Source organism: Syngnathoides biaculeatus, chromosome 15 (assembly GCF_019802595.1).
Source record: "Syngnathoides biaculeatus isolate LvHL_M chromosome 15, ASM1980259v1, whole genome shotgun sequence".
Classification (NCBI taxonomy): Eukaryota; Metazoa; Chordata; class Actinopteri; order Syngnathiformes; family Syngnathidae; genus Syngnathoides; species Syngnathoides biaculeatus.
In genome coordinates this window covers 21,927,214-21,951,566 of record NC_084654.1, presented here as the reverse complement: position 1 = coordinate 21,951,566, position 24,353 = coordinate 21,927,214, and the positions used below count along the sequence as shown (strand labels likewise).

Below are 24,353 nucleotides of genomic sequence, written 5' to 3'. Positions count from 1 at the left end.
AAAGTTATTAATACCGTATTTTGGTATTTGGGGCTGTCATGCATCACGCGTGTGCGCATGCGCACAACCCCATCCGCCAGCCAGCGGAGCGGCGTCTGCTTTTACTTAGCATCGGGGTAGGCTAGCTCGCCTCCCCCCCGTACAAAATGCTCTCTCTCCGCGCTCGGGGACGAGGAGAGCGGGGCGGCCGCCGAGCGGAGGGCTTGACAGCGCCGCGTTGTTGACGTACTCGCCCTCAAACTGGAGTTATTATGCTCTCGCGAAAGAAGAGTAAAAGCGAGTCGTCGAAGCCGGCCGAGGTCCACGGAAAGTATGTGAAGAAGGAGACGTCGCCGCTCCTGCGAAGTAAGCGACAAGCTGCTGGATGGTTAGCTTAGCATGCTAGCGATGATGTAGTTGTGGTCCGATTCCTGCCGTTTGCTCCTCAATAACACTCCGCAAGTCACAGTGAGGACGTGGACACATTTACTCGCAGCTTTTTTTTTTTTTGTTTGTTTGTTTCTTTTCAAATTGGGTTGAACTTCGGACACGGTTACGCGCACTATAAACTTTTAAAACAGTCAGCTAATCATGTCCTGGCAGCGTAGCGTTAACACAAAAGTTCTCAGATACTTTTAACATTGGTATTAATAGCTACAGTTCAAGTTATGAGACAATAAGCATCATAATTAATGTCCGCTGTTGTTTTTCATCTCACATAATGTCCTAGTTTGATGCCTAATGGTCCGTTTTCTTTCAAACCCTCTAATGTCCAATTTTGTTCTTTATGTCCCTTTTTTTTTTTTCCTACCTCCAGATCTTATGCCCTCGTTCATCCGTCATGGCCCCACCATCCCCCGCCGCGCCGACGTGCCAATCCCCGACATGGCGCCTACCGCCTACCCGGCGGCCCCCGGCCGGGAGCCGACGGTGGCCCGCAGCAAGAGCTTCCTGCGCGCCGGCTTGCCGCTTCCGCCGCACGAGGCGGCCCGTCGCGAGAGCCATCGCCTGTCTGCGCCGCCGTACCTGCCGCGCAGCCTGGGCGAGCTGCCGCACGAGTACGCCGGCTCGCTGCAGTCCTTCATGACGGACGGGGGCCCCGTGTCGGAGAACGGGGACGCCGGGAGGTACTACTACCACCCCCAGGAGGCTTCCTACTACGACGGGCGGCAGCCCCGGAGGATGACGACCGAACGCTTCCCGGACGACTACCGCTACTACGAGCACGGAGAACACAATTTCCAAAGACTGCAGAGGCAACACACGCCCCCCACGCCCAACAGACCCCCCTCAGGTAACCCCCAATATGTCCGCCTCTGATGCTCAAGGGCCACTGTATGCTAAATGACACGGACAGTCTAAAATCCATAATGTAGGCAAAATGTCGCTGAATATCAGGAGACTCACCAAAATTTTATGGATATTTTGGTGATGGCAGCACGGTGGAGCAACTGGTTAGAGCGTCGGCTTCACCGTTTTGAAAACTGGGGTACAAATCCCGGCCACGCTTGTGTGGAGTTTGCATGTTTTCCCCGTCAGTAAAAATCCAAAATATATTTATGATTGGGCAGCACGGTGGTTCAGCTGGTAAAGCGTTGGCCTCACCATTCTGAGGACCCGGGCTCAAACCTGGACCCGCCTGTGTGGAGTTTGCATGTTCTCCACGTGCCTGCGTGGGTTTCCTCCCACATCCAAAAAACATGCAACATTAATTGGACACTCAAAATTGCCCCTAGGTGTGATTGAGAGTGCGGCTGTTTGTCTCAACGTCCCCTGCGATTGGCTGGCGACCAGTTCAGGGTGTACCCTGCCTCCTGCCCGTTGACAGCTGGGATAGGCTCCCCGCAACCCTTGTGAGGATAAGCGGCAAAAGAAAATGGATGGATGAAACCATGCTTCAACTTTCCCACTATCCCCTTTCACACTGAATTCTGGGTAGCCCCCTTTAAAAGTCTCTTTTAAACCCTCGAGTTGTCTCCTGTCCAAACCAAAAAAAAATGGGTCGGTGGGCAGTTTTCTACGGCGCTTCCAGGTGGCGCGTGAAATAGCGTGCCCGTGTTTAAAGATAGACCCCCGGCCGCATGACCAAGTCCCTTCACATCCGCGCCGCATGTTCCCGGCGCACGTCACGCTTCACCCGAAGTCCGAGGAATGCAGGCAGAGGCTCCCCGGGAAGCCACGCGGCGCGTTTTGCCTCGTCTTGCGTCTTTGAGCTCTTTATCTCCCCGAACATGACAAACATGTGATGGTGTGCCCTTCTTCAGGCGTTCGGGCCTCGTCCACCTCAGCACATTTCTTGTTTTTTTTTTTTCATATTTCCCCTCTTCGCCGCAGGAACCTGAGGGGCAAAGGCAAGAACGATGTTCAAATTCGCAAGTTGCAAAAAATAGCTTGCATATCCCAAAAACAAATCCCAGAAGGAGGAGGGGGGTGAACGATTTCCCGATAAGATTGAAAAGAAAATGTCTCCATTTGACTTTCAACGATGAATAACTAAATGCATATTATTATGCGGTTCCAAGTTTTAGTCACACCTGTTGCTCCCTCGTGCACTTTTTCAGTGTCTCCACATGGACAGATTTAAATGTCATGGGTGTGAACGCAGAAGTTGTTTTTGTTTTGGGTGGAGGGGGTCACGGAAGCAGAAGTGGGAACATTTAGAGGACAATGGCAAACCTCAAGAACTATTGTCTATATTTTGTAGATCTATAAATTGTCAGGGGACCGTAAGAAAACCCTGCTTGGGAAGTCCAGGAACGTTTACACTGTACAAATCTGACAAATACAGTGAACCCCTTGTCGCTTTGCCGATCATCGTTTGTGAACACAACAAATTTTTCTGTAAAACTGGTCCCACCCGCTCCTTGTAATGAGTCATGTTAGGAGAGGAGTATCGAAGTAAATTAGTGCCACCGGAAAACAGAATTTGAAATGTAAAGCGATCACATTTTCAATAGTGGCGACAATTCGCTGTCTGAAATTCACCGTCTGTGCCACCAGGCGGGGTTACTTCAGGTCAGAACCGATCCAGTTACACTTTCTTAGTATGTGACGTCACGTGACTTAAGAAAGCGTAACTGGCTAGGTGTTCGGTTCTGACCTGAAGTATTCCTGCCTGGTGGGACAGACGGTGAATTTCAGACAGCGAATTGTAGCCACTATTGAAAATGTGATCATTTTACATTTCAAATTCAAATCCTGGTGGCGCTAATTTGCTCCCATAGGGGATTAGCTAGCATTAGCCGCCAGCTGATGGCAAACAGCAACACAGTAAAAGCTCCACGGAGGTCTGAGTGCCATGTGGAACTCTGTGGGAGAAAGATGAGAAACGTCTCAAGATAATGCAAAGAAAAGTCGGGATCACTATTGGACCTTTCCGATGCCGATCTTAAGCTCCGCCCCCTTAGCCACGTCCCACTAGCTTCCAAAATGGCAACTGAACAGAACAGGTTTGAAGTCGATTCTCTATTGCGTAGTCCAGATAATATTGGGGTGTGTTTTTTCGCCAAATGCGTCAGACTTGTCCAATCTTTCATTTGAATTGCACGTTCCCCAAGCGCATCTGAGGACCATTTCCTTCGTAACGTTAACTTTTCCAAGCACACACTATTGACCAACCAGCATTGATTGTGGGACAACACGGCGAGAGGGGGCGTGTCAAGCCTGGGGTTCAGACAATCCAGCTATCTGATTGGCCATTATTGTACGCGTGATTGACGGGTCGGAAAGGTCCATTGGCAGTCGTGGAAGTTCACGAGTGATCGGCTGCTCATGACGAGTTGCTCAATTTAAGGTACACTTTGGGACCATCTCACGATTGTCACTTGTTCATACGTATTTAACGTAATAAAGTGACTAACAGCCCAAAAGTTGCCAATTGGTGTTTTTAAAGATTATGAAGAAATGACGGACGGCAGCCTCCTCGCACTTTTGGCACATTTGTAAGGGTTTAAACCATTAATGCAGTCAATCATAAGGGGGGAAAAAATGAGGCTCGTCTACTATTGGAAAGCAAGCATCCACTGTACGAAAAACCTAAACATTTACTTTTGAATTGGACTTCTAAAGTGCAGGAAATGGCTCCCGCTATGATGATGATGGTGGCGAGTCGGTTGCGGAGGAGGCGGAGTACATTTCTGTGGCCTGCGCTCGCATTCCTCTTCCTCGGTTGCCAACTTCCAGTGACCCCTCTTTCGTTCTCTCGCTCTCTCACTCTCGCTCTGTCTCTCTACTTACTGTCACCGCCTTGTAAAATGTATCAGATCCACTTTAAACGCCATTTTTACTCGTTTCGGGGGGTGCGATTGTTTTGTCGCACAGCTGTCGGCTTGAGATAATTTGCACACAATGAGTTCGTCTGCTTCGGGGGGAGGTTTTATTGTTCAAGCGCCGGGTCGCACGCGTGTAAAAATTCTCCCCTTTTTCCTGCAACATTTATCTAGTCGTGCCATCAGGCAAGTAAAATCTTAATTTTAATATCTCCAAGCAAAGAGGATGGAAAGGCTTCACAATATTTGAACTAATACGTAGTGGTTATAAAATACAGTAAAGCCTTGGTTCTTGAACGTCCCCGTTTTCGAACAAATCTTTTTTTCAAACGAAAATTTAGATTTTTTTGCTTCTGTTTTTGAACAAAAATCGGTACGCGAACGCCCCCGTATTGCATGCAGAAAAATCCCAGAAATAACATATTGTCTCGGTAGTGACTGTGGTTTTTCTTCTTATCGAGGACCACCGTATTAACCCCCAATCATGGCTCCAAAGAAGGCAAGTAGCTTGGTTAAAGTTATTCTGCACTTTTGTGAAAAAAAAAGTTTACAAGGCTGGAGGCAGAGTCGCTACAGATACGGCAATGCACTCCCAGCCTCGTGTACTCTACTGCTAAAGCATACATTTTAAGCAAAAAATAAATGTATTTCTTCAATTATTTTATTATATAAAGTATTTAAACTATACATGTATTCCTACTGAACAGTTTATTATCAGGAAAAGCTAACCAAAAATGGTTTAAAAAGGCTTAACTTTTAGGGTTAGAACGCATTATTTCTTTTTCCATTCATTGTAATGGGAAACATCGATTCGGTTTTCGAACAAATCACTTTTTCTGGAACGGATTGTGGTCGAGAACCAAGGCTTCACTGTACCTGCATCTGATTAACCCCAAATAAAGTTCAGCTGTTCTACTGTCATTTGCTAAACTTTTTTTTTTTTTTTTTTTTTTTTGCTTTGTAACAAAATCCTGAAGATTTTCTGCTAACACTGGCTGGTATTTGGAAATATTTTTCAGAATTCCTCAATCAGAAAAACTTGTTGATGGCCACATTGTAGATAAGGGTGCCCCCAGTTGGGCTGGTTATAACATTACCACCGCATACATCATAAATGTAGAATTATATTATACCAGGAATCAAAGAATCATTTGGTGGCCACTTTGGTTTTTAATCTCAAAGTTCAATTCACTTTCATTACAGTATGAACAAAATGGGGCTCAACATTCCTTATCATTGCCAATTTTTATTTTGAAAATCTTTCTTACTCTCGTGCTCTCACTCTCTTCTCATTCGCTCAATATTTGCTCATCTCGCTGAGAAAAGTATTTGTCATCCTCTCCGCAGGCATAGGTCGAATCCAGGCCAAGTCGCTGGGGAACCTCTCCAGCCTGACCGCGGAGGACATGCCCCTCCCCACCGGCTGGACCGTGGACTGGACCATCCGTGGCAGGAAGTACTACATCGACCACAACACCAACACCACGCACTGGAGCCACCCGCTGGAGCGCGAGGGGCTCCCGCCGGGCTGGGAGAAAGTGGAGTCGGCCGAGTTTGGCGTCTATTACGTGGACCACATCAACAAGAGGGCGCAGTATCGGCACCCTTGCGCTCCCAGGTACAGCGCTGCCTTGATTTATGACTTTTCATTGATTCCATGTCCGTATTCATAACGCAAAACGTTCCCCATTCCAATGAATGGAAATGTCAGTTGTCTTTTCCGCCCCCCAAAATCTGGACCTGATGTTGGATTTTGTAAAATTCCACAGAATAAAAAGTCATCAAATAAGTTGATATATATTTTCAATTGAACCCGTTTTCTTGTAGCGTGCCCCGCTACGACCAGCCGCCGCCTCTGCCGCCGCCGCCTATTGCCTATCAGCCGCAGCCCGCCGAGAGGAACCAGGCGGTCCTGGTGCCGGCCAACCCGTACCACACCGCCGAGATCCCCGATTGGCTGCAGGTTTACGCCCGTGCCCCCCTCAAGTGAGTACTTACCGTTCCACAGGAACCTGGTCCTTCGTCTTAAAATGACCGTAGTACACCTTACACGCGTTTGGTAACAATGCTAGAATTTTTTTTTTTTTTCTAAAGGTCAACACTTGTAGTACTTTATAAAAAAAAAAAAAAAAAAAACATTTTCCGGTGGTCCGTAACTGTTATTTGCGCAGGATTGGCTACGAATTGTGAAAATCTGTGAATCGCTGATGCGCCCCTTTAAAATGGGTTAGGAATTGCGTAACGCTTTGACGAGATGGCGGCCCAAACTTGAAACTGATGAAGCATCAACACCCTACATTTAGAATGCAGTAATCCCTCGTTTTTCACGGTTAATTGGTACCAGACCCACCCGCAAAAAGTGAAAAACCGCAGAGTAGGATTAAATGGCGTATCTTTTTAAATTTTCATCCATTCATTCATTTTATTTTTATTCATTTATTTGTTTGGGATTTTTTGTTTGTTTTTTTATTTGTTTACGTATTATTTTGTTATTTATTTATTTATGTTTATTTATTTAGCTTCACGGACCCTATCAATGTGGCGTCCCGCTACAGTACTGTACTAATGTATGCTGTTTTTTATTTATTATATATATTTTTTGTTTATTTATTTATTTTTTCCTTCATTAGTCCATGTCGTCACGACGTGGATGGCGCATTAGTGCGTAGCGATCCGGATTTTTGGTTTTTTTTTGTTTTTTTTTTTTTTTGGGGGGGGGGTGGTCTGGAAATTCCCGATGCACTGAATCCGCGATAGGCGATCCACTAAGTAGAGAGGGATTACTGTGCACACAATTACTGACCCATGTTTCATGCATGGATATTGTAGATGAATTATTCAATACAAACAAACAACCGTCAAATGAGGCTTAGCAATACTATTAGACAGCGTAACATCCTACCTAGCACAAGCTCCTGTGACACGGGCAAAGTAATATGTGCATTTGCTCTTTACACAAACGTTATTAAACTCATCTTGTACTATTTAAACACATGAATAAATTTTGGGTGAAACGGGCAAATTGTCATGTCCAAGTAAACTACGCCACCTAATAATAGTGTGACGGTCTGAGCGCTCCCCCCTGTGCTGAAATGTCTCCTTGTGATGCATGCGCAAGCGTTACGAACAGGGGAACTCTGGGTACGTATTAGACGCTTACTGGGAAATCCCCCGGTCTAATAGTTCCCTTTCTTCTACATCGGGGTTGTCGAACTCATTTTTGTCGCGGGCCACATTGCCGTCACAGTTTCCCGCAGAGGGCCGTTAGGAATGTGAAACCATGAAAATCTTTCACCTCATCATATTTAAAGATGAAATTTATGAGCTAGTTTTGTGATCCCAAATCGAGGGTAATGGGTTTTTGAACTATTGCTGTTGTTTGGGCACAGAATATTTCTTGTGTATCTCAATATTAGCATTTATGATATGACAATTTGAAACTTTGGTACAGATTTAGTACAGTAGTAGATTAGTTTTCGTAAATTTAGTAGATTTAGATTTTTAGATTTAGTAGATAAATTTAGTACAGATTTTTTTACTCATGATTTTCCTTCGTAGGCCACATAAAACCATGCGGCGGGCCAGATTTGGCCCCCGGGCCTTAGGTTTGATACCTGTGTTCTACATAGAGGGAGCTAACCTATGTTATAGCCTAACCCTAACCTAACGTTAAAACAAAAGTTGATAAAAAGATATATATATATATATATATATATATATATATATATACGTTGGCTGTGTTCGTCTTTCTGAGACGTTCATAGCGAACGCGAACACTCTGTGACAAGTTGTGGAATGGCACACGTCGAAGCACGGATGGGGATGTTTCAGACTGGCCGGAAGTTTGCAAAATATACGCGCATGCGCGTTAATCACAAGGAGACTTTTCAGCAACGGGAACGCTCAGACCGTCACACCGGGAGAGAACCAAAGAGAAACTCGTTTTCAGTTTGCGCAAAAATGGCAAACAAAACTGTCAAAGCATCAATGAATTAAAGCTAACAAAAACAACATGGAGATCCGAATAGATGGCGCCAAAGGCTTGAGCACAAAAACATTGAAGGGTGACGTTGTTCAGCGGATAACAGAGGATGCGTTGCAAAGAAAAACAATTCCGGGGCTTCACCGCAGTCGCAGTAGTTGAACCCTCAGTAGACGTCGACACCAAGGACGCCCCCCCGGCGCGCCGCACCCCGCCAGACGTGAACCGAGCTCTCCCGCCAGGTACGACCACATCCTGAAGTGGGAGCTCTTCCAGCTGGCCGACCTGGACACGTACCAGGGCATGCTGAAGCTGCTCTTCAAGAAGGAGCTGGAGCACATCGTCAAGTCGTACGAGGCGTACCGCCAGGCGCTGCTCTCCGAGGTGGAGGCGCGCAAACAGCGCCAGCAGTGGTACGCCCAGCAGCCCCCCGCCAACAGCTTCATGTGACCAAAATGCGCCGTCTTGTGCCTTTTTTTTTTGCTATTTTTCATCAAAATATAGAAATATATATATATTTAAAAAAAAAAACAACAACAACAACAAGAAGTTTTGGACTAACTGATGAAGAAGCTACGATGCGGCAAGACTGGAGAAACAAAGTTGTGCCTTTTTTTAACGACGAACCAAAACGTAGCATTTCTTTGCAACGGCGACGCGGAGGAAGACGGACGGACGGACGGGCGGGCGGGATGTTTCTTCGGATTCTTGGCCCGTTTCAAACATTTTGTAAAGACAATCCACCAGAACGCGGGCGATTATATTTAAGTGTCGATAAGGAACGCATCTTTATTTAATTAAAGATAAGTACAGTATCACCTCGGAAAGATAATAAGCTACTGGAACTTTTGGAAACACTTTCATGTAAGACTTTAAAAAAGAAGTTATTTTTTTGTCTTTTATCAAGACTATATTACCTTTTTTTTTTTTTTTTTTTTTTTTCATTTTTAGTATTTTTACAATATTCCGAAATGACTCAAAGCCATATGTTGCTGGTTGAACAGGACGCTTTGGTACCAGCAGGAAATTTTGAAATATCATATTTTAATATATTATTATATCTAAAAAAAAATGTGTATGCTGGTTCCGCCCATTTTTGTGGGGATTTAGTAGGATTTTGTACGAAAAGTAAACAAGCCGGAAGTAGTAGTCAGTGGAAAAGTAGTTTAAAAAAATTTGAATATAATGAAACTTTATTTCAGCAGTTCAGTTCAAAAAAGGGAAACTCAATGCTTCACTACACACAGGGTGAAATAATTATATTTATTTTCATAATTTTGGTGATTATTGCTCACAAAAAAAAAAATCACTATCTAATTAGAATATGACACGAAACCGTACAAATTATTTTTAAAATAGAAATTAAATAAGAAGTGTACCAGTCATCCTCATCTGTATATCGTAATTCCCGGCCTACAAGCTGCAACTTTTTTTCACAGCCGCTGCGCTAGTTAGCGTTAGCGCCGCTGTGTTGGCGTTAGCACTACCGCGTTAGCACCGCCGCGCTAGTGTTGAACTCTTTCTATGTACCGAGGCTTATCACCAGGTGCGCTCTATAGGCCGGAAATTACGGTAATTGAGTTTCTACTTTTTGACTCAAACTACCGAAATTATTTAACATTTCTATCCTATTCTGATTTATTGAGAGCTGCAGCAGGTGCATCGGATTCATCATGAATCCAACATGTTTTCGCTCGTAACGTGAAATCAGGCCAAAAATCAAATCTTTTACTTTGGTTTTGGTAAAGTCTCGTCGATTTCGGTGCGAAAAGACGATTAACGGCTTGAACGGACCTTGGGATTGGATCGTGATCGTTTTGCATTGTGGTGACCAAGCTGGGTCACCGCTCGCGATAGCAAGGCTCAAGTTTTCGTACAGTTTCCTACTACATCCTCTAGTGAACGCATTTGCAGTTTGTGCAGTTTGAGAGGATGTTTACGGCTCGGAACGCTTTTCCATTTTGGGCGTTTTTTTGCCACAACCTACGCTACAAAAACAACAAGGCGGAGCCTAAAAGGAGTCGAAATGCAGGTTTTGTACAACCTGGTGTAATAAAAACCTCAAGTCTGCTTTCCGCCGTGCTGCCGCTGTTTTCGCGCTCGCGTCGCACGGCACACAACACTGGACTCTCCCACGGGTTTGGAATATTTTAATATTTAAACAGACGAACACAAGTCATGAAAAGGTGCTTCGGGGGCAACACGGTGAAGGCGAAATGCTACTTTGCGACACGCGGCGATCGGTGAGAGCCTTCCATGGTGATGACGTGGAAGACCGTGGAAGACTGCAGAGCCTTTAAATCAGCGGTGGGGGGACCTGAGCGGTGCGAAAACGAGTGACCCACCCCCAAAAATGTCAGTCTGCTAAATTTTAAAAGACAAAGGAAGATTTTGGTTTGAAGCAGGTATTATAGATTCAATGTAGCCATTTCCATAAATCCTCCTAGACTTTGGTCACCTGTACTCTACAGGGATGAGAATTTTCCGCAGACGCGCGGAATACTGAGTTTTTTTCAGCTGAAATTGTCATTTTTGTAAAACGTGTAAATCCGTTGAGAAAGTTTAGGGGGGATCTCTCTCTCTCTCTCTCTCTCTCTCTCTCTCGCTCTCTCTCGCTCTCTCTCTCTCTCTCTCTCTCTCTCGCTCTCTCTCTCTCTCTCTCTCTCTCTCTCGCTCTCTCTCTCTCTCTCTAAGGTCTGAAGTTTGGCAAAGTTATTTTAGTTGTTTGGACTCATATTTTAAGTTTTCAAAATATTAAGATTGCCCTGTATTTACACTGTTAGAAGTAACCAGAGGTCACCATTTAATAGTGTGTTTTATAAAAAAAAAAAATTGTGCCCAAAGGGGCCCGCACCACCCCTTTGAAACCCCCCCCAAGGCGGACATTTTCAGTGTTTTTCCCAAATTGGTCATTGTCATCCCTGACTCTAGACCAGGGGTGTCAAACTCATTTTTCTCGTGGGCCGCATTGTTGTTCTGGTTTCCCTCAGAGGACCGTTACGACTGTGGAACAAAAATATTTAATCATCTCATCATGTTTACATCCATCAATTTGTGAACTAGTTTTGGAATCAGAAATCAAGGGTAATGTTTTTTTGAACTGTTCATGTTTGGTAACACAAAAATGCTTGTAATATCTTTATCCATTTATGATATATGACAATTTGAAATTTTGGTACAGATTTTTACAAGAAGCATGGAAATTGCTAGATTTGGCTTCGCGGGCCACATAAAATCACACGGCGGGCCAGATCTGGCCCCCGGGCCTTGAGTTGGACACCGGTGCTCTAGCCTGACAGACGACACGGATTACGGCCCGTGGGCCGCGGGTTCCCCCACCCCTGCTTTAACCAGTCAACCGCCGGAGGCGCGAAGTCCTTAGTAAAATGTGCACGACGGTGCTGCAGGTGCAAAACGGCGACGTTAACACGCTTTAAGCCAAATAAACGTGCGTCAATGATAGAAAGACAGAAAGTTTGCGGAATGTTTGAGGATCCGTTCCCAAAAAACAGCCGCCGCCAAACCCCCCGGCAAAGTCACATCCAGCTCGGCGGCTCCCGAGCGGTCACGCGACACGCCCATCAGACACAACAATGGTCAGCGTCCGCCACGACTGCATACCGGCGCGCCCACACCACGTTATTTTGAAGAAGAAAAAAAAACAAAACAAAAACATTTTTTTCTGTTTCAAACTTGATCTCTTGACGACACGCGTAACAAAACAGCCGAGCCGTGCCGACGTTTCAGTTCTGTAGGTTGGAAATCCCCTCGCCAGACAAAACATTAGGTACACCTTGCCATCACAATGAGAGCAAATGCAATAATTTTAAATTTGAAATGAACTGCAGACATTTATTGTTGTGCTTTGTAGCGTTTTTATCATATTTTGGCTCGCTAAATACTGTACACGGTGTCCACAAAGTCGCTTTGCGGCTACAGCAAAAATTCGGTCTTTTGCTTTCTGTATATTTAGTTTTGTATTAAAACAATTACAGTATAAAGAACCTTTATGGAGATCCTGTGGAATTTTTTTTTTTTTCAAGAAAACGTTGATTTTAAAGAAATTAAGTATGACTTGAAAAATTAAGCAATATGGGCTGTACAATTAAAAAATGTAAATCATTTTGGGGAAATAAAAAAAAATTGTACACTACTCTGTGTGTGTGCAAACAAATACTTTTTTTTATATTGTGACCTATATAATGTGTTCAAAGTTAGTAAAATATGAATAAAAAACAATCTTGTTGCATTCACGCACGCAACCACTAATAAAAACAATGTAAATAGTTTTTAAAAAAATTGTGTATATTCTATATAATTGTAGAAAAAAAATTGAAAATTAGGGTATTGCAAATGTGTGCAAACCATTATATATTTTTTTATATTTTGACCTGTAAAACTATAAAACATTTTGAAGTAGTATAAGCACGTTATGTACATGCAATCACCCTATACTAATAAAAACAAAATGAATGAATTTGAATAAATATCTCAACGGGGATTAAAATAGTATCTGTACAGTTATCAACAATTACAAATGATCAGTATGATAAAATTATCACAATTGGGTTTAAATATACTTCCGCTTGAAATGTTTTCTTAGGATAATTTGTCATTCTCTGACGATGCCGACGAAAAACGAACAAAAAAAAGCATTATTAGCATTTTTATCGGCTCTCGTGAGTGTGCAGGTGTCCCTAATGAGGTGACCCGCGAGCATTGAAAATATGAATTGATATTCTTCCCCAAGAAGAAGAAGAAACAAACGAGTCCCGCTTCCCCCACCTTTGGTGTGAGCAGTTTCAGTGTTTATTCCATATCCTACTAGTGCGCCAAATTGCTCATGTCCTAGTACTCGCTTTGTCCTCACTAGTAAGAGAATTCAGTGCACTAAGAGTACAACGACTGTCTGAACTCGCGAAATTTTTTCACCCCACCCCGACATCGTATGACATTTCGAGGCACTAGTAGAGGAAGTACCGTAATTCCCGATCAATAAACCGTGACCTTTTTCACACGCTTTCAACCCTGCGGTTTATGCGGTGATGCGGCTAATTTGTGCATTTTTTTTTTTTTCTAACGGCCCGCAAGGGGGCAATCGAGGGGAAAAGGGAGGAGTGAGACCGGAGGAAGTGACTTTTACCAGTCAGGCTCTGTTAGCGCTGCGCTAGCGTCTCTGTGATTTTTACCAGTATGTTTTTATTTTTTAAACCGGCCCTGTTAGCATTAGCGTGGGGTTAGCGCGGCGCTAGGGTTAAACTCTCTGTGTACCGTCTTTCTTCGTAACTATCTCGTGTTTCAATGTGGGCACTTGTGGCTTTTACACGGTGGCGGCTGTATGTACCAAATGGTATTTCCTTGACAAATGTACTGGGCGAGGCTGTAGGCCGGGAATTACGGTACATGTTAGCATTAGCGTGGGGCTAGTGTTAGCGTGGGGTTAGCGCTGCGCTAGGGTTAAACTCTGTGCACCGTCTTTCTTCGTAATTTCTCGTGTTTCAATGGGGGCACTTGTGGCTTTTACACGGCTGCGACCTATGTATGTACCAAATGGTATTTCCTTGACAAATGTACTGGGCGAGGCTTATAAGGCCAGGAATTACGGTACATGTTACGAGTGAGGCGAAACTGCCCGCTCGTTGACATCTGCAGGATTGTCGTAAAACTAGTGAAGCTCTGTTATGTTGACGAGTATTTTATAGTTTCACAAGTTGTACTTGTAGCTGTCAACCAATGCACGCTTTTGCCTCAGTAGTAACAGGAAACAGGAAAACGAGAATGATTCTACTAGTGCGCCCTCGTCATTCGAGAGATACACTGATCATCGTCCAAATTCAAGTCGCGAGTTGTTGACGTTTTGGTGTGTCTTTATAAGACGTGCTGCCGGAGGTTGGGAGCTCCCCGCAGTTTTTGTTCAAATTTTAAAACAAAGATGTCTAGCGTCCAACTAAAGCCTTTTCATCAATATTGTTTTTTGTATTCCAAATTCGGGACCAACATTTTCCATGTTACTGCAAATGAATATTTGTTGCAAATATTGATCTCCTTGACTACTAATAATCCGTATCAGTCCATCTCTAATTGACTTACGAGTGAGGACAAAGAACGTAAACAAGCGAAGACCTTTGACCCCCCCCCCCCCCCCAACACATGTTTACTACCTCCCCATCCGGGTGGTGAATGGCCGCTGAGCTGGAAGATGCTGACTTGGTGAAGATGCTCGGGAGTTTTGAGTGGCGTGTACGTGAGCGCTGTACAGTCCGCGGTGAGCGAGATTAAAAGCGGCCCGTCAGTCCCGCTTCCTGTCGCGCTCGTCGGCCGCCGTCGCCGCCGCCCCGTCGTCGGCGGCCTGATGCCCGGGGAAGGCGTGCTGGTACAGGTGCCTGTGATTGGCCGCTACGTTGTACAGCTTGTGCAGCGCCTGCGGAGGAGTCACAAGGCGGTCACGCTGCAAGACTGGGAAAACGTATCACGCGGGAAAGATGAATAGCACGTTTCTTACCTCGTTCGTGCTCCCCTGCGGAGGCGGCAAAGGGAAAACACATGGTGAGTCAAGGAATGCGATGCAATGGCCCTGTCACTGAATCAAAGATTGCCTCCATCTGGTGGCTGTTTGGCTGCACTGCAACCGCCCGGCTACTTGGGTGAGTACAAATTCCGGTTGTTTTGTGATGAGTTTTGACTGAGTGAGGAACGAGGGATGAGCAGGTCGAAGGAACGAATGGATTAACAGTCAGGGAGGGAGAAAGCAAAACGGCGGGTAGATGGATGGAATGATAGAAGAACAGATGAACGCTGCGACCGACCTGGTCCCAGAGCGCCCCGGCCACCTGGTCGATGACGGCCCCCAGCTCTCGGTATTCCCCCGAGTATCGTATGTAGGCCCAGGTGCAGAGCGTGATGAGGGCCAGGCCCAGGATCATGTTGCACAGGCTGGCCACCACGTCCACGCCCACAAAGCCCGTCACGCCCGCCGCCACGTACATGACGAAGATGACCACGAAGAGGGTGGCGGGCGTGCGGGCGGCGTGGAAAATGTTTTTCGAGTCATTGTGCTTGATGTACTGGACGAACACCTGGTCCACCTCGCTCGCCAGCTGCTGCAGGTAGCGGCGGCTGAACTCCTCGCCGCCCATCTTCTTGACGCCGCGGAACAGCGCCAGGGCCTCCTCGCGGATGACGGCATGGCGCGCCTGCAGCTCGCTGGGTGCCAGGAAGGGACGGTCGCCGCCGCACACCTGAGGGAGGACACCGGGAGAGGTTAGCGGCGATAAAACCGGGTTGGCGCGGGTCTCCCGGCGGACGCACCTCCTCCATCTTCTTGTTGTACAGATCCTTGGCCGCCGCCACCGCTGCCAGGTTGTTGGCCTCCGCCGTGGCCTGACACAAACGGCATTGTGAGGTTTTTTTTGTGGTTCTACTCGTGAGGTCTACCCAGTTACCTGCAGCATGGATTTGGGATGAGGCAGCTCCTCTCCCTGGTAAATTTTGATGTAAGCCTGGAGCACAAAGACAAGAACAGCGTTCATGGAAAACCGGACATGTTTTGAAATACCGAGGTATTCCCGACCTTGAAGTACTCCAGCAGCCCTCTGCAGGTGATCTTACTGCCGTTGATCTCCTTCACGTCGATGTTGCGAGGACTCAGGAGCCAGGGGACCAGAATCTTCAAGTTGTTGATGAACTCTCCGTCAATCTCTGTATTCATCGACAGACCCTTTCGTGTTTGTCAACAATGGTCGCCAGGGGTCTTCTGCGCTGCTCGACAGTGTCGGACTATGGCTGACCGTAAGTGAAACCGTGACAAAGACTTGCTTGGGGATTGCTCTGCCGCATTTTCCCTATCAAACATTTTCCGAAATGTTCGGTGTGCTCATCTGATTTAGCAACGCTAGCTAACTTAGCTGTATGTCTTCAGCTGTTGACTTCCACCAAGGCCAAAAGCCATGCGGACCTTTCTTTGGGGACCTTTCTTTGGATCTCTCCACTGGAACCTTTACTGGAATATTCCGTCAAGGCTGCTGTTCTCTGTTAAGCTAGCCCACTATCAGCTGTTAGCCAACGCTAGCTACTCCTTTTGCTAACATGGCGCCTTCGAAGGAGCGTGGCAATAGTGGGAAGGGGGGCTGCCATTAGTTAGCGAATAGCAAATGTTGTAGGACAACTACTACTCGCTACTTTAGTACCTTTGATCCGTCCATCGAAGTGCGGGTTGGTGGCCACCTTCAGGCCGGGGTGCGGCATCAAGAAGCTGGAGATGTTGGTGAAGCACGAGTGGATGTGTTTGCGCACGTTCTGCAGCTCCTCGTGCTGGTTCTCTGAGATCTACGTGCACGGTTTCAAATATTAACTATACAAGTCGCTTTTGAAAGGTTTCCGGGGAAAGTCGGGTCCTTAAGCGCTGACCTTGAGCCTCTTTTCCAGGAATTTCATGCCTCCCTCCTGTCCGTATGGAAACTCATACGGGAAGCTCCAGTCTCGGATGAGGAATATCATGGACTGGGGAAAGAGAAGAAAACCAAGGGTGAGATACACGATGAAAATGAGTACTTATAGGAATACTACTCAAAGGTACCTGAAAAGGTTTGAGGAAAGTCTCCTCCATCGCGAGTCGGCCGTACTCCGTGAATAGCTGTTTGGCGAAATCCCACAACGGAAACGTTATGATCTGTGTTTTGGTGACGTCGACTGCAACATACAAGCTAAAGTAGGAACCGTCCAGAACGAGGGCGGGTCCAGTTATCTGCCCGTCTTGTAAATACTGTACGTACAAGTTGTGGCAGTGCATGAACAAAATACGAAAAACCGAATCTAACGCCTAACCGGCCTCTTTTGAGCTGACGGTGTTGACTGACATTTTCAATACTCGGTCTCTTAAAATATTCCGACACAGTCGACCCCCGCATACCGTAATTCCCGGCCTAGAGAGCGCGCCAGTTTATAAGCCTCGGTACACCGAAAGAGCGTTAGCGCCGCGCTAGCTTTAAACTCTTTCTGTGTACCCGAGGCTTATAACCAGGCGTGCTAACGCTAGCGCCGCATAAACCGCAGGGTTGAAAGCGTGTGAAAAAATTCACAACTTGTAGGCCGGAAATTACGGTACTTGCGGTTTGGTACACATGGCTTCACTTATTCGGCGATTTTTCTTCAAAAGTTTGTTTTCAATTACTTTTTTTCCCGGAAGAGGGGGGGGGGGTTCAAAGAACCCCAATTACATTTATTAAACTGTTAATTCCTCGTTATTCAAGAATTTTCTGGGTTTAAAACAGGGGTCTCAAACTGGTGGCACACGGGCCATTTGTGGCCCACTGGACGATATTTTGTGGCCCCCATCTTAATGTTAGTGCAGTCCTCGAGTTTTTTCTTTTGTTTTTTTGGGTGGATCTGATGAACCGACCCATCAAGGTGGGGTACTGTATATGGCTGTCGGGGGGCGTGACATCGACTGGGTTTGATTCAAGCGGAGGAGCATTTTTCAGTGAGTGAAATTTACAGCTGTGTTGCCATGGAGAGAACAGCCAGCCAATCGCAGTTAGGCTTTCTTAGTCACGTGACGTCACATAAAAAGAAAGCATAACTGCGATTGGCTGGCTGTTCGGTTCTGACCCGAAGTAACCCTGCCTGGTGGCACAGACTGTGAATTTCGCACAGCGAATTGCAGTCGGTTGAATTGTTAACATTGAAAAGTTACACTGAAATGCAAGTATTGAAAATATGATCGCTTTACATTTCAAATTCAAATCCTGCTGGCACATATTTGCTTCCATAAAAGTTCAAATCTGGTCAATTTGAAAACGTACCTGCAGGTGCTGCAGGTCATCTTCTTGGACGTTCTGGGAGATGTTGTAAACCTACACACGGTACATCACTTTGTAATATGTTATAAAGCAGTTATAAATGAGAGATATTGTACAGTTTTTTTCGACACGAGCCCGACTTTATTTTGACTGACAACCGGCGGGCCGCGTCCTGTCTGCGGCCGTCTGAGAGCACGCGTCGCGGAAAACAAGCCGGCGCATTTTTGTGGCACGTGGACGGAGAAATCCGTTAAGGCTCATTCATCATCAGCTAAATGCCGCACCCGTAAAGAGGTACGATTCTGTTTCATCACCAATCCACCAAATTATAAATTCCCTGAAGCGGAATAGTAGCAGAAATGTCAAAATAATTGCCGTTGCTTCGCCCCCCCCCCCCCACCCCCTTCCACATGTCCACAAATGCTTGAATCTGGGAATCCGAACGCGCTAAATACCCCAAACGGCGCTACTTGTGTGCGTGTCCGGTACCTGCATGGAGCTGATCATGGTGCTCAGAGCGAAGACGGTGGCCGAGTCGCGCAGCGTGGACTGGCTGTCGAAGGTGCCTTGCGTGTCCATCAGCAACACGGCCACCTGCGTCACACCCGCACGCGTATTTAATACTCGTGGGTAGTAAAGAAGTCATTTAAAGGTCCACTGTCACTAAAAATCATGAATTTGATTTTTGGTATGTTATTAATGAAAAAATGGTACGGACCCATCCGTTTTTTCACCACAAAATATGATTTTGACGTGTATGGCTTTTTGTAACTTCCGCCATGAAAATCCTCTCGAGGGATTTGTTTTCGAGAAGAAACAGGAAGTGACGTACAGGGCAGTAGCGCACTCAAGCGGTCTCGTCTGTTTCTACTAGTTTTACCTGCGGGACGGTAGCTTGTTCCTTCGTGTTAGCCAAAATGCCGGCTTGTTGTATTGCTGGATATAGCTCGAACACTCGTGAGGATGGATTCGCTCTTCATGCTTTTCCAAAAGACTTGGTTCGTCGTGAAAAATGGAATGCGCGGGTGCAAAGGTCGAGCGCTTTGTGGGTTCCAAATGACCTTTAAGCGTGTATACAGCTACTAAAAAAAAAAATAATAATAGTTTGGGGTGGTAATCTTCTCAGAATGTAAGAAAAGATCTGCGGGAACCTAAGTCAGGGGTGCTAAATGTGTCGATGTACCCGTCGGGGCCGAGCACGGCTGTGGACGAGCCGCTGCCGAAGCTGTGCCTCGTCCGCCGCGATCACGGCTTCGGCCGGGGTGGCTGATTCCTGCGCCGAGCTGGGGTGGGTCGTCGCGGTGCCGGGCCGCGGCGGATCGGACGGAGGGCGGTTTGGCCGCGGCGTCGTCATCTCTTGCGGGCGGCGTTGTTTTTTATCACCACCGCGCGCAGGAGGATCGGTTGGTGGTTTGGCCACATGCAGTTTGGCCGTGATCCGCATATCATCTAAGTCTGACTCGAAACGATGGGGTAATATTGCCCCGGTCACTTCACTCGGTTGTGAGATGTTCTGTTCTCCGAAAAGAGCTTCTGTGTCCGAAGGGGCGTGTCCCATAGCAGGGGCCACGGCGTGTTTTCAACGGCGGATGTCCCAGTGTGACATCACGGACAGAAAATGCAGCCAATATTGCGACCACTTGGATGTCAGATGAGACTTCCGCAACCTTGCGGATGGATGACGCGCTCTCCGCTCATATTTATTTTTTTGTATCGACATTGAAATGAATAATGTTATACATAATTTTCATTACAATATCTATTCTATAGGGATGACACCTGACCTTTAAGTACAATTTGTGGCTTCTCGGGCCCCGCGAGAACGCAACAATAAGAGCAGACTCCACCTTGGTCCCGTCGGGCCGGTCCACCTGGAAGACCTCGCTCCAGATCTGGATGCCGGTGGTCTCCCGCTCCGAGCCGCCCCGCCAGGAGAAGCCGGTCAGGGGCTCCTCGGCTTGGCCCAGCCAGCTGTCGGACCCCTGATTCGGACAACGGGAGTCAGAATCTAACGGCGCGGCGGATTTATTACAATGTCGTACCGGAATCAACCCTTATTAAAAACGTTCACTGTCAAATATCCACGTGTTTAATAACAGGGCGTGGTTATTGATGGAAAGATATGTTTGAAATAATTCTTGACATGACAGACTATGCGTTGTCGGTCAGGGTACCCACTTGGTTGTACATGTAGCGCAGCATGAAGTCCATGAGGAAGGACTTCCCCTTGCGGAAGGCCCCCGCCACCGATATGGCCGCCACCTCCCGGTCGCGCACCTCCTCGGCCAGCAGGATGCGGCTCAGCGCCGCCTCGTCCAGCTCGAAGGTGTGGTCGTCCTTCACCAGCAGCACCTGAATGGGCCGCGCCCGCCCGTCCGACTCCTCCTCCTCCGAACTCCAGTCGTACATGTTCTTGTCGCCCAGGGACCCTGAAGGAGACGCAAAAATGTTACTTGTTTTTTGTTGAGTTTTCCATCCATCCATCCATTTTCTTAGCCGCTTATCCTCACAAGGGTGACAGGGAGTGCTGGTGCCTACGCCAGGTCTCAACAAGAACTGGTCGCCAGCCAATCGCAGGGACACAACGAGACAGTCACACTCAAAATCACACTTAGGGGAAATCTATCCACCTATCCATTTTCTTTGCTGCTAATCCTCACAAGGGTCGCGGGGACTGCTGGAGCCTACGCCAGCTCTCAACGGGCAGGAGGTGGGGTACACTCTGAACTGGTCGCCAGCCAATCGCATGGACACAACCAGACAAACAGTCGCACTCACAATCACACCTAGGGGAAATCTATCCACCCATCCATTTTCTTTGCCGCTTATCCTCACAAGGGTCGCGGGGACTGCTGGAGCCTACGCCAGCTCTCAACGGGCAGGAGGTGGGGTACACTCTGAACTGGTCGCCAGCCAATCGCATGGACACAACCAGACAAACAGTCGCACTCACAATCACACCTAGGGGAAATCTATCCACCCATCCATTTTCTTTGCCGCTTATCCTCACAAGGGTCGCGGGGACTGCTGGAGCCTACGCCAGCTCTCAACGGGCAGGAGGCGGGGTACACCCTGAACTAATCGCAGAACATGGAGACAAAACAATCGCACTCACAGTCAGACCTAGGGGCAATTTAGAGTGTCTCATGTTTTTGGGATGTGGGAGGAAACCCACGTGGGCACAAGGAGAACATGGAAACTCCACACAGGCGGGGCCGGGATCGAACCAGGGTATCTCAGAACTGTGTGCCCAAGACTTAACCAGCTGCTCCACCGTACTGCCGTCTAATCTACGTGTTTGCGTAAATCTATCCATAAATAAAGCCGTTAAAGCTGCATAACATGGATGCTATTTCTGTTAGCCCATCTATGGCGTATTGCATTGCACATTGGGAGTACGCCAGCAGACTTTTGTCCCTTATGAGCTTCGGTTAGATGTTTGTTGCATGTTGAAACTTCAACTGGGAGTGCCAGTAAAGAGCTCGAGGCAGGTTTTGCTCAATATCTGCTCCCAACTCGGACGATGGCTCATATCTCGAAAAAAATTCTCACTTCGATCACTCGCAAGTTGAGGTACTACTGTATTTGTACACAAAAATAATGTCATCTTTTCCATATGATGTCCTCTTTAAAACAAACAACTCATTGTTGATCTTGAGACGCATTTCTATGATTTTTTTTTTCATAGTGTCACATTTTGGGTTGCATATATTTCAAACAACAACAAAAAAATGTCTGCAAAAAAGACCTCGCCCAGGCGTCGCCCACTCTGCTGCATCTCACGCCAGTCGGCCATGCACAACTGGGTCGCCCCCTGTACCAACTGCTAAACATTTTTCATACATTCTGCATGATTACATAGTAGTAATAAAACAAGACGCCTGCTGAAGGTGACTTCTTGCGATTTAGCGATTCGCCCATTACATAATTACACGTCACTGAAAACTCCCATTTCATCGCACGGGCCTTAAAGGAGACATTTACGTATCATATCTCACTATGTTCGTTTTTTTTTTTTTTTTCCTTCTTCTAAGGCTCGCCGTTCATCATCGTTTGTTGTGATGCACACAACCCACCCCCCCCCCCCGCGTATAAAATGACGTCGCCCAGGAGGCCGCGCTGCGAACACGCATAAAAAAGGGTGAAAAATATAGAAATGGGGAAGGGGGGGGGTGAAAAAATTAGATATGGCACGTACACTCACCCCAGCTGTCTCTGTCTTTGCGGTGTTTCGCCATAGCGCGAGGCCCCCGTCCCGCACCCTAAATATGTAACCAAAGTTTAAAATAATAATAATAATAAAGAAATCTCTCTGATGTCTCTCCCGGTGTTGTTGTCGCGTCCGCTAGTGCAGCAGCTCGGAGTTTGCGCTCATGGGCGTCAGCGAGGAGGATGCGCCTGGAGAACGACGACGACGAGGAAGAGCAGGAGGAGGAGGAGGAGGAGGAGGAGGAAGAGGTGGTGGATGATGATGAGGATGATGGCGCTTGGAAGGCTCTGGGTGTGACGCGCCGAGATGCCACCAGGGGGCGCGCGCGCTCGTCTGTTGTCCGCGGCCAGCCAAAGAAAATAAGTCAAATAACCTCAACTCAAAGTATCCCGCACATTTATTTTTTTATTATTATTTTTTTCTTTACACACGACACAGTTCTGAGGTCCCTGGTCCCAAAAACGTGCAACATTTTATCGGACACTCTAAATTGCCCGTAGGTGTGATTGTGTGTGCGGCTGTTTGTCTCGATGTGCCCTGCGATTGGCTGGCGACCAGTTCAGGGTGTACCCCCGCCTCCTGCCCGTTGACAGCTGGGATGGGCTCTGGCCCTCCCCGGCGACCCTCGTGAGGATAAGCAGCTAAGAAAATTGATGGGCGGAGTGTTGCTGCACTATTGATATTCAAATGTGCTTGACTTTTGAAACCCATTTCCAGTACATTGGAGTATAAAAAGCAATACCCACCCCCCCCCCCCAAAAAAAAAAGATGCTTGGAAAAAATTTAAATTAAATTGTTACAAACATAATTTCAATTCAATAATACTATAAAACATAAGAATAATGCAGACCAAGAACATCCTGAGAAAATGTCCACATCTAAATTATACCTAGTCTGACATTAAAAAACGGATGATGAATTATTAAAGCAAAAGCAAAGCAAATTTATTTGTATAGAATATTTCATACGCGAGGTAACTTTACATGATTAAAGGCATTTGAAAGAAAAGAGATAAAACATTTAAAACGGGATAAAAAAAACAATAAAAATGACAAACAAAATATTTAAATAAAGACAAAATCGCATACAGTACAAGTAATATGATCAAAAAGCAATGTATTATAAAAAGCATACGAAAAAAAGAAGAGTTTTCAACCTGGATTTAAAATATTAATTATATGTGTATATTATTAATATTAAGGAAGTTTTATGTTGTTTCGTTTGACTCCACTCATTTGGGGACATTCGTGTATGGTAGTTCTGATGCAGTTTCCACAAGATGTTGTGCAAATGTGGTGGAAACTCGGACAGTATTACCAAAAGTGGTGCGTTTCAAAACTTTTGAAGTCACATATTAACGAGGTGCCATGAACGCATCAGTATAGGATGCTCCTACGTCACCCTTGTTAGCGTTCTACCAGTAGGTGGCGATAAAACACGAAATCACCTGGAACGTGAGTTACCTTCTTTACTTATCATAAATAGGACAATAGCAGAATGTAACTCAAATATAACTTTAATTGCATGAAATTGCTTGTAAGACGTCATGCAAATGTTCCAATTATATACGATCTAGAGTGTAGTTATTTTGTTGCAAATCCGTTGTCACAATTTTATAAAACGCGGCGTACAGTTTCGAATTTTGCACTAGCAAGAGGGCATTTTGACGAGGTGTTTATGAATGCATCATTTTATAAACCAGTCCCCGCTGTTACATTCCACCGTTAGGTTGTTGCAAATCCGTTGTCACAATTTTATAAAACGCGGCGTACAGTTTCGAATTTTGCACTAGCAAGAGGGCATTTTGACGAGGTGTTTATGAATGCATCATTTTATAAACCAGTCCCCGCTGTTACATTCCACCGTTAGGTGGCGGTATAAAACGATGAACCCTGGAATGCGCGATGCCTTTGCTAACCGTCGTAATTATAACAACTTCAACAACTAACTCGATATTCAAACGTATTTTTAGACGCTCAAACATTCCCTCCTGGAAATAGAACGTCATACAAATGTCTCAGTTATAAATTACCGGGATTTTTTTCAGCCTCCGTATTGTGTGCAATAAAATCACGTATTGTCATGTTACCAAAGATTAAGCCGAACACAGCGGGAGT

General features: G+C 46.2%; 2 protein-coding genes across 3 annotated transcripts; one reads left to right on the top strand and one right to left on the bottom strand.

Moving 5' to 3' along the window:
* The first annotated feature begins 50 nt into the window (after window positions 1–50).
* sav1 (salvador family WW domain containing protein 1) lies at window positions 51–10,299 on the top strand. The gene is made up of 5 exons (XM_061843473.1): window positions 51–345; window positions 797–1,273; window positions 5,595–5,865; window positions 6,075–6,233; window positions 8,472–10,299. Exons 1-5 carry the CDS (start codon window positions 252–254, stop codon window positions 8,677–8,679), a joined length of 1,209 nt encoding a protein of 402 aa, XP_061699457.1. The 5' UTR covers window positions 51–251; the 3' UTR covers window positions 8,680–10,299.
* A 2,242-nt stretch (window positions 10,300–12,541) lies between these two features.
* Window positions 12,542–22,404, bottom strand: atl1 (atlastin GTPase 1). 2 transcript variants are annotated; one of them, XM_061843472.1, is made up of 14 exons: window positions 22,231–22,404; window positions 20,205–20,455; window positions 19,874–20,008; window positions 18,516–18,620; window positions 18,030–18,080; window positions 16,805–16,861; window positions 16,636–16,728; window positions 16,416–16,554; window positions 15,800–15,927; window positions 15,672–15,728; window positions 15,538–15,609; window positions 15,036–15,467; window positions 14,732–14,746; window positions 12,542–14,650 (listed from the first exon to the last, which is right to left on the bottom strand). In XM_061843472.1, exons 1-14 carry the CDS (start codon window positions 22,262–22,264, stop codon window positions 14,519–14,521), a joined length of 1,701 nt encoding a protein of 566 aa, XP_061699456.1. In that variant the 5' UTR covers window positions 22,265–22,404; the 3' UTR covers window positions 12,542–14,518. The 2 variants fall into 2 exon arrangements, with proteins under 2 accessions (XP_061699456.1, XP_061699455.1); XM_061843471.1 differs by having other exon boundaries at window positions 14,550–14,650; window positions 14,732–15,467.
* Window positions 22,405–24,353: the final 1,949 nt, after the last annotated feature.

What these genes read in the sequence shown, in the direction of transcription:
- atl1 (XM_061843471.1), bottom strand. Translation starts at nt 22,264, where the DNA reads ATGGCGAAACACCGCAAAGACAGAGACAGCTGGG. An exon ending in CAAAGACAGAGACAGCTGGG is followed by an intron (nt 20,456 to 22,230) that starts GTGAGTGTACGT and finishes CGTCTCCTTCAG; the next exon opens with GGTCCCTGGGCGACAAGAAC. An exon ending in ATGACCTGCAGCACCTGCAG is followed by an intron (nt 16,862 to 18,029) that starts GTACGTTTTCAA and finishes TTCGCCAAACAG; the next exon opens with CTATTCACGGAGTACGGCCG.
- sav1 (XM_061843473.1), top strand. Translation starts at nt 252, where the DNA reads ATGCTCTCGCGAAAGAAGAGTAAAAGCGAGTCGTCGAAGCCGGCCGAG. An exon ending in GCCCAACAGACCCCCCTCAG is followed by an intron (nt 1,274 to 5,594) that starts GTAACCCCCAAT and finishes TCCTCTCCGCAG; the next exon opens with GCATAGGTCGAATCCAGGCC. An exon ending in TACGCCCGTGCCCCCCTCAA is followed by an intron (nt 6,234 to 8,471) that starts GTGAGTACTTAC and finishes CTCTCCCGCCAG; the next exon opens with GTACGACCACATCCTGAAGT.